This window comes from Chiloscyllium punctatum, chromosome 40 (assembly GCF_047496795.1).
Source record: "Chiloscyllium punctatum isolate Juve2018m chromosome 40, sChiPun1.3, whole genome shotgun sequence".
NCBI lineage: Eukaryota > Metazoa > Chordata > Chondrichthyes > Orectolobiformes > Hemiscylliidae > Chiloscyllium > Chiloscyllium punctatum.
In genome coordinates, this window is record NC_092778.1 from 45,058,617 (window position 1) to 45,080,309 (window position 21,693).

Here is a 21,693-nt window from a genome sequence, read left to right on the forward strand (position 1 = left end):
TTATTTGGACGATGAGATGTTGCCCAACCCATGGCTCAGTGCTGGCATTACCACACCAATGTTGACAGACATCTGACTGTGTGTACCTTTCAGATCCCAGTGACTGATGAACACATTTAAATTCCAAAGTGACACTGCAAATGTGAGGCTTGAAAGAAAGGAAAAAAAAAAGTTTGTGCTCGAATTGACAGTTTCTTTCAAGTCAATGGGTTAGGGATGACCAGGATCAAGTTAAGGCCAAATCGAGGTTGGATTATCTTTTTGTCAGAGAACAGTCAATCTCTGAAACAGGCTGGATGTGAAATCACCTCCAGGGAGAGCTGGAGCTGTTTCTGGTGGTGGAGATGTCCTCATACTGTTTTAAATTAGGCCAGAATGCTTCAATTCATCATCTCAATCAAACATTCAACCGACAATATTCAATCTTCCTCTTCATACCCATAATCCCAACCACTTCCATCTTCACTCATCCCTGAAACCCAATTCCACCTGGAACACTATCCCCTTCCAATTCCCTACAGAACAGAAAGTGGCCATTCAATTCATCAAGTCTGCACCAACCCTTCAAAGAGCATTCTTTCTAGACCCCTTCCTAGCCTTGTAACTCCACCATGACTAATTCACCTAACCTGCACATCCCTAAACACCTTGGGCAATTTAGCATGGTGAATCCATATCAACTGCACATCTTTGAGGGGCTCTGAGGAACACAGCACTCAGAGGCAACCGATGTAGACATGGGGAGAACATGTAAATTTCACATGGACAGTCACCCATGGCTGGAATCGAACCTGGGTCCCTGGCGCAGTAGGTAGCAGTGCGAGCAACTGTGCTGCCATGCTGCCCCTCATGTTACTTGCCAATCAAGCCAGTGTCAACTGACTTTACCTCAGAGAGTAATCAGTTCCATAACACTAAGTGAAGCAAAAAGGTGTGCTTATTCCTTACAACAATTCTCGGATAAAAGTGAGAATATTCCAGAATACTCACGGGAATGCTGCAGCAAGTGCAAGCCTCGAGTAAATCGGAGAGGTTGTTGCTTCGTCACTGTTGCAGCTGAAATGAAACGGGGCCAGTAGTCTGTGTTTGTAGCAGAATTCCACGGGCGTGATCCCATGTTCCTGCTTTTGTTCTGGCAAATCAGCCTTTGATGCCACAAAGATGCAGGGGATTCTGCTCTCCATGTAGTGTTCCTATGGAGACATAAATACTCAGGCTGTAAGAGCAGGTTAGAGGCTGAGAATTTTGCACCCATTCCAAACTCCCAGAGATTGTCTACCATCTAAAAGGAACAAAATAAGAAATGTGATAAAACACTCTCCAATTGTGTGGATGAGTGCAGCTCCAACAATGCTCAAAAAGCTAAAACCACTCAAGGTAAAGCAGTCCACTAGATCAGCAGGCCATTAACCAACTGAAATAATCATGCACTCCATCACTGATGCACAGCAGCAGCAGCAGATACTATTTACATAAACAACAACTCACCGAGACACCAGTGACAGTTCTTCCCAAACCCAGAAGGCTGGCAGATACTTACGAACAGAACCATATGCTAGCCCCACTTCAAGTCACACGTTACCTTGATGTGAAACACAAACATTCACGTATCGTTGCCGAGACAAAATTCTAGAATGCCCACTATGTAGTGCTTTGGTGCAACTCCACTGCACGGTCTACAATGACTCAGAACATAGAACAGTTCAGCACACGACAGGCCCTTCGGCCCTTAATGTTGTGCTGACTTTTGATCCTACCCTAAAGATCAAATTAACTTACATACCATTCATTTTACTATCAGTCATGTGCCTATCCAAGAGTCACATAAATGTCCCTAATGTCTGACTCTACTGCCACCGCTGGCAGTGCATTCCATGCACCCATCACTCTGTGTAAAGAACCGACCTCTGGTATCTCCCCTAAGCCTTCCTCCAAACAACTTGAAATTATGTCCCCTCGCGACAGCCATTTATGCCCTGGGAAAAAGTCTGACTATTAACTCTATCTATGCCTCTCATCATCTTGTACACCTCTATCAAGTTGCCTCTCACCCTCCTTTGCTCCAATGAGAAAAGCCCTAGCTCCCTCAACCTCTTTTCCTAAGACATGCCCTCCAGTCCAGGCAGCATCCTGGTAAATCTTCTCCGCACCGTCTCCAAAGCTTCCATGTCCTTCCTATAATGAGGCAACCAGAACTGAACACAATATTCCAAGTGTGGTCGAGCCAGGGTTCTGTAGAATGGCTTTTAAACTCAATCCCCCTGAAAATGAAAGCCAGTAATACCATACGCCTTCTTAACAACCCTACCAACTTGGGTGGCAACTTTGAGGGATCTGTGGACATGGATTCCAAGATCCCTCTGCTCCTCAACACTGCCAAGAATCCTGCCTTTAACCCTGTATTCTGCATTCAAATTTGACCTTCCAAAATGAATCACTTCACACTTCTCCAGGCTAAACTCCATCTGTCACTTCTCAGTCCAGTTCTGCATCTTGTCAATGTCCTGTTGCAACCCACATCAGCCCTCCACACTATCCACAATTCCACCAACCTTTGTGTCATCGGCAAACTTACTAACCTACTCTTCCACTTTCTCATACAAATCATTTATAAAGAATCACAAAGAGCAGAGATCCCAGAATCGATCCCTATGGGACACCATTAGTCACTGAGCTCCAGGCTGAATACTTTCCATCTACTACCACCCTGTCTTCTACATGCCAGCCAATTCTGTATCCAGACAGACAAATTTCCCTGTACCTCATGCCTCATTACTTTCTGAATGAGCCTATCATGATGAACCTTATCAAAACATCTTGCTAATATCCATTTACACCACATCCACTGCTTTAAGTGTTTTGTCACATCCTCAAACCAAAACATCGATTTTCCTGCTCCTCAGATGCTGCCTGACCTGCTGTGCTTTTCCAGCACCACATTCTTGACTCTAATCTCCAGCATCTGCAGTACTCACTTTCGCCTTGTGAGGCATGGCCTGCCCCTCACAAAGCCATGCTGACAAACTCTAATCAAATTATGCTTTTCCAAGTACTTATAAATTCTATCTTTCAGAATCCTCTCCGATAATTCGCCCGCCACTGATGTAAGACTGACTGGTCTGTAATTCCCAACATGGTGGTGACTCACCACCTTCTCCAGGGCAATTTGGGATAAGCAATAAATACTTCTCTAGCCAGACAGAATTAACTATGTTTTTTAAATTGTTGCCGTAAATTCTCACTTCATCCAGTGTGTGGAATGAATAATCCCAGATGGGGGCTTCCAGTTATACAGCCTGCTCAACTTTTCTTTCTCTTGGAAGTTGTTGGAAAGGGATATTGGAAAGATTGAACCATCAGCAGAAACACTAACAATAGCAACTTGACATCTGCTCCCAGAACAAGCAGACAAAAGCTCAATCCTTACTGACTATGTCAATTATTGAATGTCTTTGTAACAGCCCGTGTTTCACATTGTCAATACCGCGTTGGTCATTTATCTGAATATTCCCTTTAAATATCATGGATAAAGAAAAAACCTTCATTTCCCCAGCATCCTGAACAATATAAGGATGTCCCAAAGTACTTTACAGTCAATTAAGTACTCTTTTGAAGTGGAATTAGTTACAGCAGGGAAAAAAAGTGGCAACCAATTTGCAAACAGCAAGCTCTCATAATAGGACAATGAGCACATTGCTACTTAAAAGCAGGTTTGAGAGATACATCTCAGTCCAAGGCACCAGAGAGAACTACTTTATTCTTCGTTGAAACGGTCTCATGCATGCTTTTGTATCTACTCACAAAGGCTTTCAGGACCTCGGTTTAATGCTTTGATGTCTTGACAGCAACAGTTATATTGGATATTATAAATCCAAAATTTTTGCTCTTTATTCCTAGGTCTGCTAAGACCAACCCTACAGTGTACAAGGTGGAAAAAGACTTTAATTACTTTCTCAATCTGTCTGTGTCTGGTCTGTTATTTGTATCAGATAGCAGCTCACCTTGTAAATACTGGCACAGTAGTTGAAAGATTTGGCATCAGTGATATCATACATCAGACAGGCAACATCACAGGTGGCACAGGAGGCTTTCAGGAACTCAGTATCAACATCCACCTCATGCAGCTAGGACAGAGATGCACAAATAAACACATCATTGATTACTGGGCGCAAACCTACAGTCAAAACAGAGATAGAGATGGGACAGAGACATGCATGAAGACCCAGACACATGGAAAGACACATGCACACATTGTGGGTACATGCTAACATATACTGACAGAGTACTTACATAGAAGAACACAAAGACATGTAGGGTGAGTACATAACTCCCTCAACATACCCAACACCACTGTTTGAGAAAGCATTCTACTGCAGTAACATATTAACACCTAGACTGTTTCAGTGATGACATTAAGAGCAGTAACTGAGCTGGAAGGAATTTATTGCTGCGTGGACCTGAATCTTTGATTGTCTGCAATTCTAAGACCCCAGAGCTCACTATTAGATACTTGTCCTGATTGTTGATTTGCACGGTGTTGATTGTGAAATCAGAGACATCTCTGCCCATCTCATTCTGCATCTGAAATAAAAAGGACAGTAACCTTGTAAAGAAGTATCATGATCCGGAGCTTATTTTACAGCATGAATATCTGATTTGTTTGGCATTGCAGTATGCGTTATGTGCATTCATTTTTTCTCTTAATACATGAGCAACACTGACAAAGCTGCATTTAATGCCCATTCCAACTGCCCCAATGGAGCTTCTTGACGCATTGCAATCCACACTTTTATGATAAGTTTTGGTAGGAAATTCCAGGATTCGGATCCAGTGCTAATTAAGGAATAAATAATTCATACCTTCATTTATATAACATTTAACAGAGTAACAGAAGAGCATTATCAAACAAAACTTGACACCAAGCCACATTAGAAGATTTCAGAAGAGGAGAAAAATAGTGTAACCAAAATTACAGGTTTTAAGGAGCTTCTTAAATGCAGAGAGTTTAGAGAAGGAATTTCAGAGCTGAGGTTGTCAATGAAGAAGTGATTAAAACCAGGATACTCAAGACCAGAACCAGAGGAATACAATGTCTCAGAAGCTGGAGGTTGCTCAGTGAGGAGAAAGGCAATGGAGGGATTTGAAACTAAGGATATGAGGCAGAGAGAAATGGCATGTTCTGTGCAAATATTCCTCAGTGGAATTGGAAGTTGGAGAATTATTAAACGTACCTTCAAGCTCCGCCCCAAAAAGGCCTGCAGAAATGCAGTTTTCCCAGTGCCCTTTGGTCCGATTACTTTACAAAGAAACACATTCCTTTGAGTCTGTCCTTTCTCCAAATCCAGCTTCTTACTCCGAGTCACTGAAACAGTTATTTTAAGATAAAAAGCTTTAACTGATTGGTGCAATGACAGGTAGAGAAATCCATATGGATTTTTTAGCAACATTAAGCTTGGGTATTATGTAGGAGCAGGAGACAGCAATTTATTCCATTTGTGAAGATACCAGTGTGACAGGAATTGGTCTCTCAGGTCCTGCCCAGTGGCTGTTCCTTATACAAACTCAATTAATTTCAGTGGCCAATACAGTATTGTATCAGAGGATGTGGTAATGGGAGGAAATGTTCAGCCTCTTGAGCCTGTTCCATTGTTCGGTCTGATCATTGCTGACCTGCACCTTGCCTCCAATGATTGCAGTGGATCGAAACCCTGACTATAAATGCCTAACAAAATCTCAAGTTTTGAAATTGTTAATTCACTTGCCAATCTCTGCAATTTGTTTGTAGGGTTTGGGGGATGAGGAGAGAAATACAGACGGAAAGAGGTCCAAGTTTCCATTCCACTTGCGAAAATTCATTATCTCTGAACAATTGAGTTATATTTTAAAGATTTGTCCGAAGTTTTAAATACTGGATGAAAGGAAATAATTTTTCTCTATTTACTTTATTAAATTATTTAATCATTTTAAATACCTCAATTAGATCACTCCTTTATCTTCCACTCAATATTCAGATATGGTACAAAGACCTATTTGATCTTTCTACACCCCAAAGGTATTCTCAGGAATTATATAGTTGAGTTCTACTCCAATCCCCTCCTTATATCAGCTCTCATTGAGATCCCTACACAATGAACACCAGCTAAGGCTGTAGGATACTCTCCCACTCTGCCAGGTGCTGCTCCCTACCTGTGATGGCTGCAGTTTGGGATTCTTGCTCCATGATGGTGGTATATCCCATATATCCTAAATACTCCATACAGCGATGGACATCCAGGTAAGCTATGAACCTATTAGGGAAAAGACAAAAGGGAAGTGAGCTGCTTCTCACTTAATATGGAGCCTAGGCCAGGAGGCAAACAGTAAACCTTAACAGGGCCTGTGATCAGAGGAAGCCAATTCAAGTTTCTTGCAGTCCAAGAAATAATTAACTAAAAACCAAAGGATTTGAATGGAATGCAGGAGAGAGGGAATACTAAGATGCAGTGACAGGGTGGTGGGGCTAACTGATTAGGAGTGGAGTAAAGTCGTGACAGGGAACCCAACAATCCTACTGCCCCATTCATAAAACTAAAAACAAACCTACATGGCTATCATCAAATTCCTAAACTGCTTTCTCCCTAGAAGTGCATCCTCATTGTCTCTTTAACCCGTATGCAAAGAGAGATTTTACATTTACGCAGTCAGACAAACTGGAAGCATCCCAAAGCTCTTCATAACCAATTAAGTACCACTGAATTGTTGTCACTTTTATAATGTAGGAAACAGGCCAACCAGTTTTGTCCAGAAAGCTCCTACAAACAGTAAAGAAATAAGTGAACAGATAATCTGTTTTAGTGATATTGGTTGAATGATAATTATTGTCCTAACACCAGGGATAACTCCACTTGCTTGTCATAATGTGCTGAGAGATCATTTCACAACATGTTGAGGCTGTTAGAGCCCTGGTTTAAGCTCCCTCAGAACTGACTGGAGTGTCAGCCATGATTTTGCACTGAAATCTGTGGTGATAGGTTTGAACTCAATCTTCTGACTTCGGAGAGAGTGATAAACACTGAGCTATGGCTAACACTGTCAACTTCAGCCATCTCCTGTGGATAAACCGCCCATTGCACTATATTTGGGGTGAAAAGTATGCCAGTTAAAGGTTTTATTTTATATGTCACTCCTGGTATTTGGACTCTTGATCTTTGGCTGATTTAAATGTCTAGGGTAGTCAATTGAAAAGATTGTACATCTCAGTCCCTTCAAAAAGGTGTAACTACCACCTCAGGAATGTTAAGAGCATTGGCAAACAGACAGTTACAAACAATACTTACGTCCAATAACATAGGTAACCATGAAGAGAGATCCAGCCCCTCTCGTCCGTGCACACTGTATTAAATACTTCGGGGCCCCAGGGAAAATAAGGATACACACTAAATAAGTTCTTCAGTTCAATTGGAGACAGAACACCATCATTATCCTGTGCGTAATGAAATCATAGATGAGACAGGAGATATGCCACTCTCTCTAAACCTTGCTGTAGGATTAAAGGAAAAGCTACTTACTACATCATATTTCTCAAAGATTTGTTGCAGGAACATGTAGGTGCAGTAATTCAACTCAGTTGTACATTGGTAAGGAACTCGCAACCTGCAAGGGAGGTATGCACCTGGTGAATTATAGATTCCTGCAAAAATTACTTTAGTCACAATAGCAATGATAGTGATTGTTGGGTTAATGAACTGTATGGTCTAAAATGAAACAAATGGGAAGGGACTGAAGTATCCTCTATACCCAGTCTTATGGTTGGAAGTGATGCCTATCAGATCAGGACACAATTTGATCAACAATTCCATTTACTCACAAGGCCATCAAGTCAGCTAAAAACCAGTGTCAGAGTCAATTATTCTTCTACACTTCAGACTCAAATTCATAGAATGTAGAAAAAACAAACACAGAAATTCACACTGTCCTTATATCTCAAGTACTTTAAGCTTCTTTGTGGAATTATTAATAGCACCTTATGGGGATCCTGTTAACTTCAGTTTGTGACATTAATTGTTCTAAGTGCCAGTCTGTCCATAACAACATCTGCTATTATACTCTATTCTAAATTTATACAGCAGCATTCCCAGAAATGTGATAATATCACTCCATACTCAGTTGACTGATACTTTATTGATACTTACTGAGGGTGCAGATAGTCGTCGGTCATTTCCAAGTTATCGTCGTAGCCAAACTTCCGTAGAACAGTCCAAGTGGTTTCATGTCTTCCTCGCTGGATAAACAACATGTTTAAGAACAGGAAACCTGGAAGGGAGGAATTGGAGGGACATTCACAGAACAGATTTAGTAAGACACAGGCAGCATTTTCAAACTGACAGCTCTGCCTTTTTAAAATCAGAAAACATCACCACCTAATTTACCAATGGCAAAATGTCACAACTTTGTACTCTGCATGATAAACTAATGATTCACACACACAATGACCAGATAACAGTGCATTGAGGGATCCTTCAAGTAATTCATACACAAACATACTGCCTTGAGTGAGCAGGTGGGAGGAGAAAAAAATAGAGTGGGGGCAAAAGGAAAGATTGCTGTGAACTGTACCAAGTATCAGGAAGGCAGACCAGGCAGAGTCTTTATCAGCTAATATGCTCAAAGTCTGGAAGTTCAATACAGTTCTGTTATGAGGTAATGGTTACTCTAGGATTTGTCCCTGAATTGCAGGAATATACTATTCAGTAACAGATCAATAAATCAAATAATTACAAAGTTTATTTTGAAGACTGAACAGATACCCATCAAGTCTGTGTCAATCTAGTCAACTTCTCTCCAGTGATCTGTCTCCATAGCCTGGTAAATCTCAACCATGTCAGGTCTGAAACAAACACATTCCAATCAGAAGAGGATTATCAGCTGGTAGTCTATTCTGAGGGGGTGAAGTTCCCTTTGACTATCAGGAATCAGGTACAGTTCAGGTACATTCTACAAGCCTTTACTCAAATATTCCAGAACTAGGGACAGAGGAAGCTCTCCCCTTCTCTGAAAGAAGAAACACTCTTATATTTGTGCTATGTTTAAATTGTACACAACATACCACTTAATGTCAGCCCGTCATCCATGATTCCATCAGGTGTGTTTTTCCAGACCACGGTTTTAACATCTTCCAAAGCTTGAGGTGATAAGGGGTTCCTGAAACAGTATTTCTGAATAAAGAAATCGGAAAATACAGAGCGAGGTCAAACCTGAGTGTGCTGATTAGGTTCTGAAATTGTGCACATTTGTGCAGGATGTTTGCATTTACGGTTTGATGCTGATACAAAACATAGTAACTAACTCAGTCTCCATTATACCAGTAATCTGACGAAGGGCCTATGCCCGAAACATTGATTCTCTTGTTTTTCGGATGCTGCCTGACCTGCTGTGCTTTTCCAGCATCACAATTTTGACTCTGATTTCCAGCATCTGCAGTCCTCACTTTCAATTGAAGCATTCAAAAGGGAATTAGAAAATAAACAGCGTGTAGGGTTCCAGGGAGAAGGTGGGAGAAAGGCACCAAGTGAATTGCAACATTAGCAAATCCCCAATCTTGGAACCTTACAAGAGAGAAGGCGGCCAGTCTATGATGCCCTTGCCAGATCCTTGAAAAAATTATTTATTCAATGAGTCCCAACCCCAGTTTTATCCCATAGCTTTTCAAAGGAAATAAATAAAATAGATTTGCAAATTACTACTTCACCCGCTTCTATCACCCTTTCAGACTTTAGTGGATCATACCAGCTCTCTGTGAAACAAAATTCTCATCATCTTTCTGGTTCTTTTGCACGTGGTTTTAAAATGGTAGCCTGAAAGAGCTACTGTACAATGAAATTCTAATAAGAAATTGTGAAGATTTTAAAAGCAATTTGGAGAAAACATTAGCAAACATAAAGCTCCGTATCCACAGAGAAAGCATTTCATACAAAGTTAAGAGGCTGTAGAGTTTAATTGCAAGGTTAACAACTGAGGCAGACAGGTGGATGAGCAGGGGATGTCAGACCAGGGACAGAAACCCTGGGCACTGATGCTTTCCCTGCTTCCGAGTTTCTTATACCCATCACCACCTTCAACCACTGACTGCTTCTGATGCGTATGTTCTTGATGAACTTTGGGTCCTGGAGAATGGACCACTTTTACAGTGATGCTGTCACATGGTAACAATACCTGCTGTAGTTGTATTGACCATTGATGTATTTGGACTGAGACAGAAGTGAAATTAGAAGAACCAAACAATATTTTTAATTATCAACCCTCCATGAAACCTAAAGCCATCCCAGACAAGGAAAGCATGGTCATCTTGACACCACAGTATTTCAATTAGAACAAGACTGACAGAAGTAGATTTTTTTTAATCTGTCATGGACCAGGGTAAGCCACCCTCAAAATATTAATAGCCTAGACCCTAACTACTACTTATTTCAATGGAAGGTGCAATTCGATTTAAGCAAAACACACTACTTTTATAGTGTAGTTAAGACACAGACAAAATAACTTTAAAAGAATTAGGCTTAACTGTAACTCTACTGAAATGCTTAACAAAATAACATTAACATGGGGTTAATCCCATGAATTGATGGTAATGGTTGATTTGGGATATGCTGCGCTATGAAGTTGCAGATTGCGCTGGAGTATAGCTCTGCTGCTGTTGATGGCCAGAACATCTTATGAATGCCCAGTCTTGAGTTGCTAGATCCATTTGAAGTCTATCCAGTGATCCAGTCTATCCACATAACACATTGGAGGTTATTCTCAACGTGAAGGCAGGACATTGGGTGCACAAGGACGTGCAGTGACCACTCGGACTGATACTATAATGGACAGATGCATCTGCAGCTGACAGATTGTTAAGGATGAGGTCAAGTATGTTTTTCCCTTCTTGTTGGTTCCCTCATCACTTGAAAAACCAGTCTAGCAGTTATGTCCTTTAGGGACTGGAGCAGCCCAATCAGCAGCCCTGCTGCTGAGCCACTTTTGGTGATAAACACTGAAATCTCCACCCAGAATATAATTTGCGCTCTTGTCACGCTCAGTGCTTCCTCGGAGTGTAATTCAACATGGAGTAGTACTGATTCAGCAGCTGAGAGAGGACAGTACATGGTAATCAGCAGGTGATTTATTTGCCTATGTTTAATCTGAAGCCATAATACCTCATGGGGTCCAGAATCAATGTTGAGGACTCACGCCTGACTGTATACCACTGTGCCACCATCTCCGCTGGGTATGACCTACCTGAGGGACAGGACATGTTCAGAGATGGTGAAGGTGATGTTTCGGACATTGTCATTCTCATGGATTACACCTTACAATGATAGGCTGTTCCTTAACTAGTCTGTGAAACAGCTCTCCAAATTTTGGCGCAAACCCAGTTATTAGTAAGGAGGACTTAGCAGGGTTGTTTCAGCTGTTGCCTTTTCTGGTGCCTTGGTCAATGCCAGATGGTCCTTCCTGTTTTATTCCTTTGTAGAGGCTTTGTGGCAATTGATACAACTGGCTTGCCAGGCCATTTCAGAGGGCAATTGAGAGTCAACTACATTTCTGTGGGTCTGGATTCAGGTAGGCTAGGCCAGGAGGATATCAGATTTCCTTCCCTGAAGGCCAATGAATCAAATGAGTTTTTCTAACAACCATGGTTTCATGGTCATCAGTAGATTCTTAATTCCAGATATTGAATGCATATTGCACTATCCACCACGGCAGGATTTGATTCCACCAGCTGCTGTGATAGGATTTGCTCCCTGAACAGCAAATGCTGAGACAGGCTGGAATTACCAACCACACTGTTCCCATGTAAGAGGAGTTACAAAATATTCAATGGCATACACCAGGTCAAAACAGATTAAAATAGATCAAAGCAAAGTTATAATCAAATACAGCAAAAGCTCTTTAACTAAAGAGTGATAAAATTTGGAATAAATAGCAAGGTACAGTTTTTTGAGAAAATTTGTAGCTCAGGTTGATGATAAGTATGTAAATTAGCTCGCTGAGCTGGAAGATTTGTTTTCAGACTAGTAACATTATCAGAGAGAGTTTCTAGTGAAGCGCTGGTGATATGTCCCACCTCTCTATTTATAGGTCTTGGATTCTTAAGGTTGGTGATGTCATTTCCAGTTCTTTTCAAGGAAAGGTAGATAAGTCCAGTATTAGGGACAAATGTGTTCAGAATATTAATGCTAGAGAGGCAAGTTTCAACAGGCCAAATGCCCTTTTTCTGCTACGGACTGTGATAGGAGCAGCACGAAGTACATTAAGTTAGTCCACTGCATTATACATCGAAAATTACCTGAAAGAAGCTCATCTCTGTGTCATTGAGAATTCCGTCATTGTCCTGATCAGAAATGTGGAAGATCCGAGTCAGGGCTTGAACACATAATGGTTTCAGCTGAAACACACACAAAGCTTTGTTAGCCAGGGACAAATGGGCAATCTCACTGATGTCACTTGCAGTCTGAAAACAATTTTGTATAGGCTGGAAACTTATTGGTTGGAGACTTGCTAAGTAATTAGATCTAGACAAGATTGACAAAAAAAAACAGCAACACAGTCCTTCACGTACCTATAAATCCCTTCAGATGAATCAGTGCGCTTTTCCTTCCCACTTTTAGGTGCCTTCCAGCAGAGATTATTTGCTTAAACAATTGGTGTAAAACACTTATTTTTAAAAATCTCTACGTAGGTGGCATTGGCATTTCTTGCCAAACCCTAGTTACCGTGAGGTGGTGGTGGTCATGGATCTTTTTCTTGAAACACTGCATCTGTTGATGCAGTTTCATATAATCAAGGGGCATGCTAGCCTATCTGAGGGGACAAAAGGAATAACCCACAATATATTAAGGGACTGGAGTCACACAGGGTCAAGACATGAGAATTTCTTCCCTGAAGGAGATCAGTGAACTAATCAGGGTTTCTAAGACAAGGAGACTGCGTCAGAGCCACTGTTACCAATACCAGCTTTCTAATTTCAGTTTTTTTTAAATAAACAAAAACTGAATTGGAATTCTTAAATTGCCACACTAGGAGTAAAGTACACAGCCTTTGTAACATGAAAGAGTTAAAGGCTTCCAGTTTTCCCCTTCTCCCTCCTATTAGTGAGGCAATTAGATTTAAAAGCAGTTCTGAAACTCAGTATCAGCCCCTGCAATGGTCTAACAGTTAACATAGCTTGGATTAAACACAGTCCAGAATGCTCAAGATCAAGACAACCAAGTTCATTCTTAAAAGTATAAGGCCAATCTGATGAAGTAAATACAAAGAATGGAAAAAACTGCTTTGAGCTTATATGGCATAGTTAATGACCTCAGGGCATTTTAGGCTGATGAAGCATGGTCCTTGTGATTATGTAACTGAACAGTCAATTTGAATACAAAGTCCCATGAGATAAAGATGACAGAGTTAGGGATTGGTGGAGGAATAAATATGGCCAGGACACTAAGAAAACTCTGCTGCTCTTTGTATGATGCTATCAGATCTTTAATAGCCATCAGACAGGGCTTTGGCTTAACACCTCATCCAAAACGGCAACACCTTTAATAGCTTCAAATTGCACTTCTTTGCTAACACAAAATGAGGCTGGGACAATTATTGACAAAAGTGACAACAGAGTATAAGGACTGATTTCTGAGCAAGGTTCAAAGGCATAAAACTGTCCAAGGTAAAGTAACATTGCTTTGTATGTTACCTGTTTATCTTCTGGGCTATATAGAGGTGCAGTTGGGTGCAGGACAGCCTTCTGTGCATAGAAGAACAGCTCTGAAATATTCTTTAGATTCTTAGCAGAACACTGCAAGATATAAAATAGCATAATATGTGAAACAACAGGAGGCAGGGGAGTACCCCACAGATATAATCAAAACGCCAGTTTTCCCAGCATCTTCCACTGCTGCCCATTAACCAGACATAAATATGGTGAGCCAACTGGGTTGAGTCACATTACAGATCATAGGAGATCCAAGTTCAGGAACTAAATAAGAATCCCTGTTCTAATGCCCTATGATGGCATGGACTTGACTGGTTACTAGGAGACATTTATTGTCTTCTCCTGGGTGGGAAAGTGAATCTCAATACATCCAAAAGATTTAAATTTACTGCAGCCTTCTGCCAAACAGCTTTCAGCCCATGTCTGCATTTACCAATCAGTGAAAATCAAAATGTCTGGAATTTGTCACAAAAAGACACTTGTTTAAACCAGGAAGACTCAGTGTTCTTCAATGAAGGAAACATACCATCCTTACCTGATCTGGATCTGTACACAACATGATTGACTCTTAGCTTCCCTTGAAATGAACTGAACAAATTGTAAGAGTAGCTCCACAGGCCGAAAAGGGATGGGATAACTGGCCTGGTCAGTGTATCGCAGGGAAGATGAATGAACTGACAACACTATTGAGGTCTACAGGGCTATTCAAGTTGGGTTTGGAGTATAAATGAGTGTTGCAGTAGTTGAGGGGGACAGTCACTTTTGTCTGCATCCAAAATCAAGCCCAGAAGGATGTGTTACTTGTACAATGCCAGGGTTAAGGAAAGCCCCTCTACATTGGAGAACACATTGGAATAGGAAAGGAAGGAATTAGTTATCATAATTCACATGGGCACCACCAACAATAGGTAGGACTAAGAAAAAGGCTCTTCTGCGAAGGGAACAGAAGGAGCAAAGCACTAAATTAAATGGAGAACAAAAATCTTTGAATTACTACCTAAGCTACAAACAAATTTACAGAGGCTGAATAAGATCAAGGAATTAAACTCCTAACTGTGGGAGGAATGAGTTTAAATTCATGAGGTACTACCACTAGTACTGGAGAAAGGGGGCATCAGTACCATTAAAAGAGCTGTCACTTGAACCACACAGGCACCAGTGTCCTGGCAAATTAAATTCAGTGAGGCACCATCAGATTGACTGTGATCTTACTGAACAGCAGAACAGGCTCAAGAGGCCAAATGGACCTCACATAATCCTACTTATTGCTGCCTAAAGCCAAGAATATCTTTAAAATATTATTTTATTGGGACAACAGTCTGTTTAGTTCCCAAAGCTACAATCAGCAAAATCAGAAAATTTCATATTGTGGGTCTCACCTCCACACAAGTTTCAATTTCCATAAACTGGTTCATGATAGGCAGAATTGTTTCCATGGAACTGGTTCCTTGTAGGTCTGATTTGTTACCTACCAGGATTACTGGAATTCTGGGAGAAACATATATAAGTAATCAAACAAAAGAGCTGTCTGAAAAATCAAATAAATGATAGAAACATGTGGTAACTGACCAACTGCACCAGAAAGCTTTACTCTAAGAAATTTCAGGCATGTCATTTACATTTATAAAGCACATGTAATACAGTTTAAAAATCCCGAGGTGCTTCTAGAAGTAAAATCAAAAAACAAAAATCAGTAAGACAGATAATATTATTGAGTGTTAACGATGGGTCTGAAAGAAGGAAAAAAAAAAGTGGGTATTAAGGTGGAGAAAAGACTGAGGAAGGAATTTAATGGAGAGAATTCCAGCATGGCACTGTATTTCCAAGGGACAGAATGGCTTTCCCTATTCCAATTAATACCACTATTAATTTGCAGCAATGGGAAGCTCAAACTGAAACTGCCACTTCCCAGTGTCCCCGCAGTCAGCTCCAGAAAATGTTGTGGAGGTGCCGGTATTGGACTGGAGTGGACAAAGTCAGAAATCACATGACACCAGGTTATAGTCCAGCAGGCTTATTTGAAATCACAGCTTTTGGAGTGCAGCCCCGAATGGAAAGCTTTTAGACTATTACCTGGTGTCGTGTGATTTCTGACTTTGTCCAAAAAATGTTGACTTACCTATTGCCCTGTTCAGTGTTTCCATTTACCAATGGAATCCATTTACTTTGGATCTGAAAAAAAATAACAAGAGTTTGACACTTTCACCTGGAGTACAACTAAACAACTGAATTGGGGATTGCTGGATTCACCCAGACAAAAATGAGACATATTTAACTTGTTTATTCCAGCACACCCTGGTGCTTGTTTCACCAATTCTTAACCTTCAATAAACTCAGACCCAGTTGGAGTAAATTTTATTTTACCATTGGAGAATCCAATTTCCATTGTTATTTGCAAAATTCATTTCCCGTTTTCTTAAATCCTTATTACACTGTTATGATTTATATTTGAATTGGGAAATTACAAAGTCCAAAGTATGTGGGAGATTCTTGGAATATTATAAATAATTGAAGGCACAGAATGGGTCATTTGGCCCAGCTAGTCCATGTAGATGTTTATACTCAACACAAACCTCCTTCCTCCACTCTTCGTTTCATGCCTTTATCTAACTTTAAACTCTTGTGTCAGTAATATTAATTTAAACCATAACCTATGCTGGTTAGATTCCACAATCTCACTACTGAGAAACAATGTTTCTCCAGAACTCTTTGTTGGACTTATTAATGACTCTCATATATGTGTGGCTCTTGGTTTTGGTCTTACCCATAAATGGAAACATTTTGAACTTACATCTAGTCCATTAAGTCCCTTCATTATTTTAAAGGCCTCTATTGATTTGTCCTCCACCTCTTCACTGCCATTCCCCCCCCCCTCCATATGATCTTTTCCAGGGAATACAGCCCCAAACTGTTCAGTCTTTCTTGATAATTGTAACATCTAGCTAACAGAATGTGTTTTAACAAAATTAACAATTGTCAAACCCAGAATTTCCAATCAATTTGTATGTACCCAAGATTGGGATTGTAATGTTAGCGTACATATTCGTATCCAGCTAGGGGCTGTCACTGAGTTGATGAGATCAAATCCTACCAGGGCAAGTTGTGAAATCAAACTCAACAAATATATTTTATGACTAAAGCTAGAATAACTAATTAAAAACCTGACTGGTTCACTGCTGCCCTTTGGGGAAGAGAGCCTGCCAAACCAATGGCCTGGTCAGCTGGTGACAGGTTGATTCAATTCAATTTTCCAGGTTAGCAAGTGAACGTGATTCCTTGGCTAATCCAGTAATAACTGAGATACCAAAATTTGCATTTCTATATTGCTTTTCACAACTTCAGGAAATTCTAAGTGATTTACAGCCAACGAAATACTTCTGAACTGTTGTCATTGATGCAATTTAGGAAACATGGCAGCCAATTTGTATATAACAAAGTTCCCACGAACAACAAAATAACTATGATGGTACCAGTGTGAGACTTCAGACTTCATCTGATGAAGGGGCAGCATTCTGAAAACTTGTGATTTCAAATAAACCTGCTGCACCATAATCTGGTGTCGAGTGACTTTTAACAAAATAACCAGATAATCCATTTTATCAATGTTGTTAGAGAGATAATTATTAGCCAGAACAACAGTTAAAACTGTCCTCTTTTGAAACAATGATCATCTTATTTTTGACGTCCACCCATTAAGATGATCAGTTTCAATTTCATCTGCAGGGTGGCACCTTCAACAAGTGCAACGCTCCCTCTGTACTGCACTGGAGTGAAAACCAAACTCTCAGTTTCTCTCTCAGAAGGCAAGAGTGCCAAGAACCAGAAGTGACAATCTAATATGTCAAGAAAGATTAGTGAACATTTTAACACATATAATGTGTTTACTGGATAGAATTACATTTTGAACCAATAGAAATAATGTTCCTGTAAAACAAACTGCTGCTTCAAAACCAAGCTTAATCTGTGCAATCAATCCAAGTCAAACAGAATGAAATACCAGTGGGCAGCTGCTGAACAGTCAACCACCAATGAAAGAACCCCTTTTTCTAGACATGCTGTGAAGCTGACTTGGGGCGATCTTGAACCAGGGATTTAGGTTGGTGACAATGTACAAAAATAAAACAAAAACCAAAAATTTTCAATCAGGTTAGACAGTCAAGCTGGACTGAAATCCTCCTGACTACAGTATTAATCTTGTCAAATAAATCTATGCAAGAGATTTCTGTATTGTGACGCACAGAGAAAGCAATATGAAGCGGTCAGTCATGTAGGTGTGGATTACAATCTAAAATAGACCTCTGGAGTGGATGACCCAGATACCACTGCACACAGACTTCCCAACACATGTTCTAAAGTTAGAAATTGAGCACATCAATATCATATATCAGGTAGATAAGATACATGTCCTATTTATCAGTTGCAAATCTGTCTCCCAGCCATGAGTGTTAGGTAACATTTAACAGCCTTTCCAGTTCCCAGGTAGACAAACATGCTAGTGTCAAGCAGTATCAGGTCTCTGTGGTAGCTCTCCAATTTTCCAAATGCATTTGATGATTAGAGTTGTGTCACAGGAAACTGTGCATTTCTGCAAGGACTGAATGACATCTTTTTACCACTTCAAATGTGTTTTTAAAACAGGGTGAGTTATGATGATCACGAATGAGAAAGGATTGTGGAAATAAATCCAAGCATAACTTCCAAAAGGGAATTAAGGCTTTTTGTGGGGGGGGAACGGGTGCAATGAAGAGAATTAGATAGGCAAATGAGTGGATGGCTGTTTGGACACTGGTGGCTCAAATGGCCTTCTTATAGGGACACAGAAGCAGGAGTAATCCATTCAGCCCATCAAACCTGCATACAGTTAGATGAAGTTGATCATCTATCTCAACACCAACTTCATATGCTAACTCCATATCCATACCATGTAATTAGTATCCAAATACTTATCAATTTTTGTTTCGAACCTGCTCAATAATTGAGGTTCCACACATCCGTGGGGAGAGGCAACTCTGAAGATTCACTGCACTCAGAAGATGTTTCTCCTCATCTCTGTCTGAAATGCGTACCCCATACTCTGAAACTGCATCCCTCATTCTAGATTCACCATCTGGGGAAACATTATTTACATCTACCCTGTCATGACCTGTGAGAATGCTGTAGGTTTCAATGAGATCACTGCTCATACATAGTTTAGTGTCATGAATAAATGGGAAAATATATTTTTTTTAATCATCCTGTTCAGCCATGTTAAAATATATATCTGTAGCAGATGGGATTTGAACTCAAACACTCTGTACTAGAGATAGGGCTACAAGAGCTATTCTTTGTAACAAGAGCCCTTACACATTGGGAAATGTTACAATTGGTCACCACACTGAATCATTGTGAACTATGAACTATGGCTCCAACACTGGTTCTCTCTAAACTAGTGACAGTGGCCCTACCTCTGGACCGGGAGGTCTAGGTTCAATTCCCATCTGTTCCAGTATTGAGTTACGACAACCCTGAACAGACTGATTAGATATGATCTACCCTCTTCATAACAGCCTGCCATCCTGAGAGCAACTTGTAGAATCCTACTCTCCTATCTGTCTGTTAACCAGTTCTCAATCCATAACTGTGTATTATCCCCATCCCATGTGCTCAGACTTTGTTTATTAATGTTCTTGGTGGAACCTTGTCAAAAGCTTTCTGAAAATTCAAATACAACATATCCACTTGTTTCCCTTTATCTATACTGCGAATAATACCCTTAATAATAACTCCAGCAAGTTTGTCATTAATGATTCCCCTTTCATAAATCCAAGTTGACTCTGATCAATCATATCATTATTTTTAATTGTCGAGTTATTGCATGCTTTGTAACAGATTCTAACATTTTTCCTAGTGACATGAAACTAATAGGTTTGTAAATTTCCATTTTCCTTCTCCTTCCCTTCTTAAATATTGAGGTTCTATTTGCTCCTTTCAAATCTGCAGGAAACATTCCAGATGTGTGAACTCTGAAAGATAGCCATGAAGCATCCATCATCCCTGTAGCCATCCCTGTGCTTGTTCATTCCATGACAATCCAGGCCTACATTCCTAGTGAAATACAGGAAGGTTACACTGACAGAGATGCCCTTTCCAATGCAACATTAAATTTGTTTGCCATCTCAAATGGACAGTGAAGGAGAAAGGTCTGTTCTGGTCCTTTGTTAGAACAAACCCAAATTAATCTCATTGCTCCCCCTCTCTCTCTCCATAATACTGAATCAATCGCAGACTAATTCTTTGCTTTATCCTCTCATTCTAGACATGTACCAATCACAAAATTAATCTCATTACTCCCATGAAAATCCTCAATCAGTTTTCCTTCCCCCTTCCCTGATCCAATGAAAACAGTCCAACATATCAACTCTCTGCTCATAACTATATTTTTTATTAATGTTTCTCCACTTGTTTGTGGGAAGTCCCTGGGCCAGTATTTATTACCCTTTCCTAACTGCCCTTGAACTCAATGGTTTTCTCAGGTCATTCTATAAACTAGTTAAGAGTCAATATAACATGATGCTTGGGGTCACATGTATACCTGACCAGGTAAGGATGACAAATCCCTTTCACGAGGAGGTCATTAGTTTAGCTTTTAGAGGCAGAGATATACAGCATAGAAACAGACCCTTCAGTCCAACCCGTCCATGCCGACCAGATATCCCAACTCAATCTAGTCCCACCTGCCAGCACCCGGCCCATATCCCTCCAAATCCTTCCTGTTCATATACCCATCCAAATGCCTGGCTTGTCCTTACCACCCTTCTTAAACAGTGGCACCACGTTAGCGAACCTCCAGTCTTCCAGTACCTCACTTGTGACTATCGATGATACAAATATCTCAGCAAGAGGCCCAGCAATCACTTCTCTAGCTTACCACAGAGTTCTGGGGTACACCTGATCAGGTCCTGGAGATTTATCCACATTTAACCGTTTGAAGACATCCAGCACTTCCTCCTCTGTAATATGGACATTTTGCAAGATGTCACCATCTATTTCCCGACAGTCTATATCTTCCATACCCTTTTCCACAGTAAATACTGATGCAAAGTACTCATTTAGTATCTCCCCCACTTTCTGTGGCTCCCACAAAGGCAGCCTTGCTGATCTTTGAGGGGTCCTATTCTCTTCCTAGTTACCCTTTTGACCTTAATATATTTGTAAAAAACTCTTCAGATTCTCCTTAATTCTATTTGCCAAAGCTATCTCATGTCCCCGTTTTGCCCTCCTGATTTCCCTCTTAAGTATACTCCTACTTCCTTTATACTTTTCTAAGGATTCACTCGATCTATCCTGTCTGTACCTTACATAGCTTCCTTCTTTTTCTGAAACAAACCCTCAATTTCTTTCGTCATCCAGCATTCCCTATACCTACCAGCCTTCCCTTTCACCCTGACAGGAATATACTTTCTCTGGATTCTCGTTATCTCATTTCTGAAGGCTTCCCATTTTCCAGCTGTCCCTTTACCTGTGAACATCTACCCCCAATCAGCTTTCGAAAGTTCTTGCCTAATACCATCAAAATTGGCCTTTCTCCAATTTAGAACTTCAACTTTTAGATCTGGTCTATCCTTTTCCATCATTATTTTAAATCTAATAGAATTATGGTCGCTGGCCCCAGTGATCCCCCACTGATACCTCAGGTCATTTCCCAAGAGTAGGTCAAGGTTTGCATCTTCTCTAGTAGGTACATCCACATACTGAATCAGAAAGTTGTCTTGTACACACTTAACAAATTCCTCTCAATCTAAACCCTTCACACTATGGCAGTCCCAACCTATGTTTGGAAAGTTAAAATCCCCTACCATAACCACCCTACTGTTCTTACAGATAGCTGAGATCTCCTTACAAGTTTGTTTCTCAATTTCCCTCTAACTATTCGAGGATCTATAATACAATCCCAATAAGGTGATCATCCCTTTATTTCTCAGTTCCACCCAAAT

General features: G+C 40.4%; 1 protein-coding gene across 2 annotated transcripts in view; it reads right to left on the bottom strand.

Moving 5' to 3' along the window:
- rhot2 (ras homolog family member T2) overlaps nt 1-21,693 on the bottom strand; it is a 40,351-nt gene that overhangs the window by 4,922 nt on the left and 13,736 nt on the right. For both annotated transcript variants that reach the window (XM_072559744.1, XM_072559743.1), the window contains exons 6-18: nt 15,840-15,892; nt 15,100-15,208; nt 13,703-13,804; nt 12,308-12,406; nt 9,086-9,194; nt 8,172-8,292; nt 7,548-7,632; nt 7,317-7,462; nt 6,187-6,287; nt 5,232-5,362; nt 4,501-4,581; nt 4,002-4,124; nt 991-1,193 (exon numbers count right to left, since the gene is read on the bottom strand). In XM_072559744.1, coding sequence (XP_072415845.1) covers nt 991-1,193; nt 4,002-4,124; nt 4,501-4,581; nt 5,232-5,362; nt 6,187-6,287; nt 7,317-7,462; nt 7,548-7,632; nt 8,172-8,292; nt 9,086-9,194; nt 12,308-12,406; nt 13,703-13,804; nt 15,100-15,208; nt 15,840-15,892 — 1,463 coding nt within the window. The remainder of the gene's footprint in view (nt 1-990; nt 1,194-4,001; nt 4,125-4,500; nt 4,582-5,231; nt 5,363-6,186; nt 6,288-7,316; nt 7,463-7,547; nt 7,633-8,171; nt 8,293-9,085; nt 9,195-12,307; nt 12,407-13,702; nt 13,805-15,099; nt 15,209-15,839; nt 15,893-21,693) is intronic.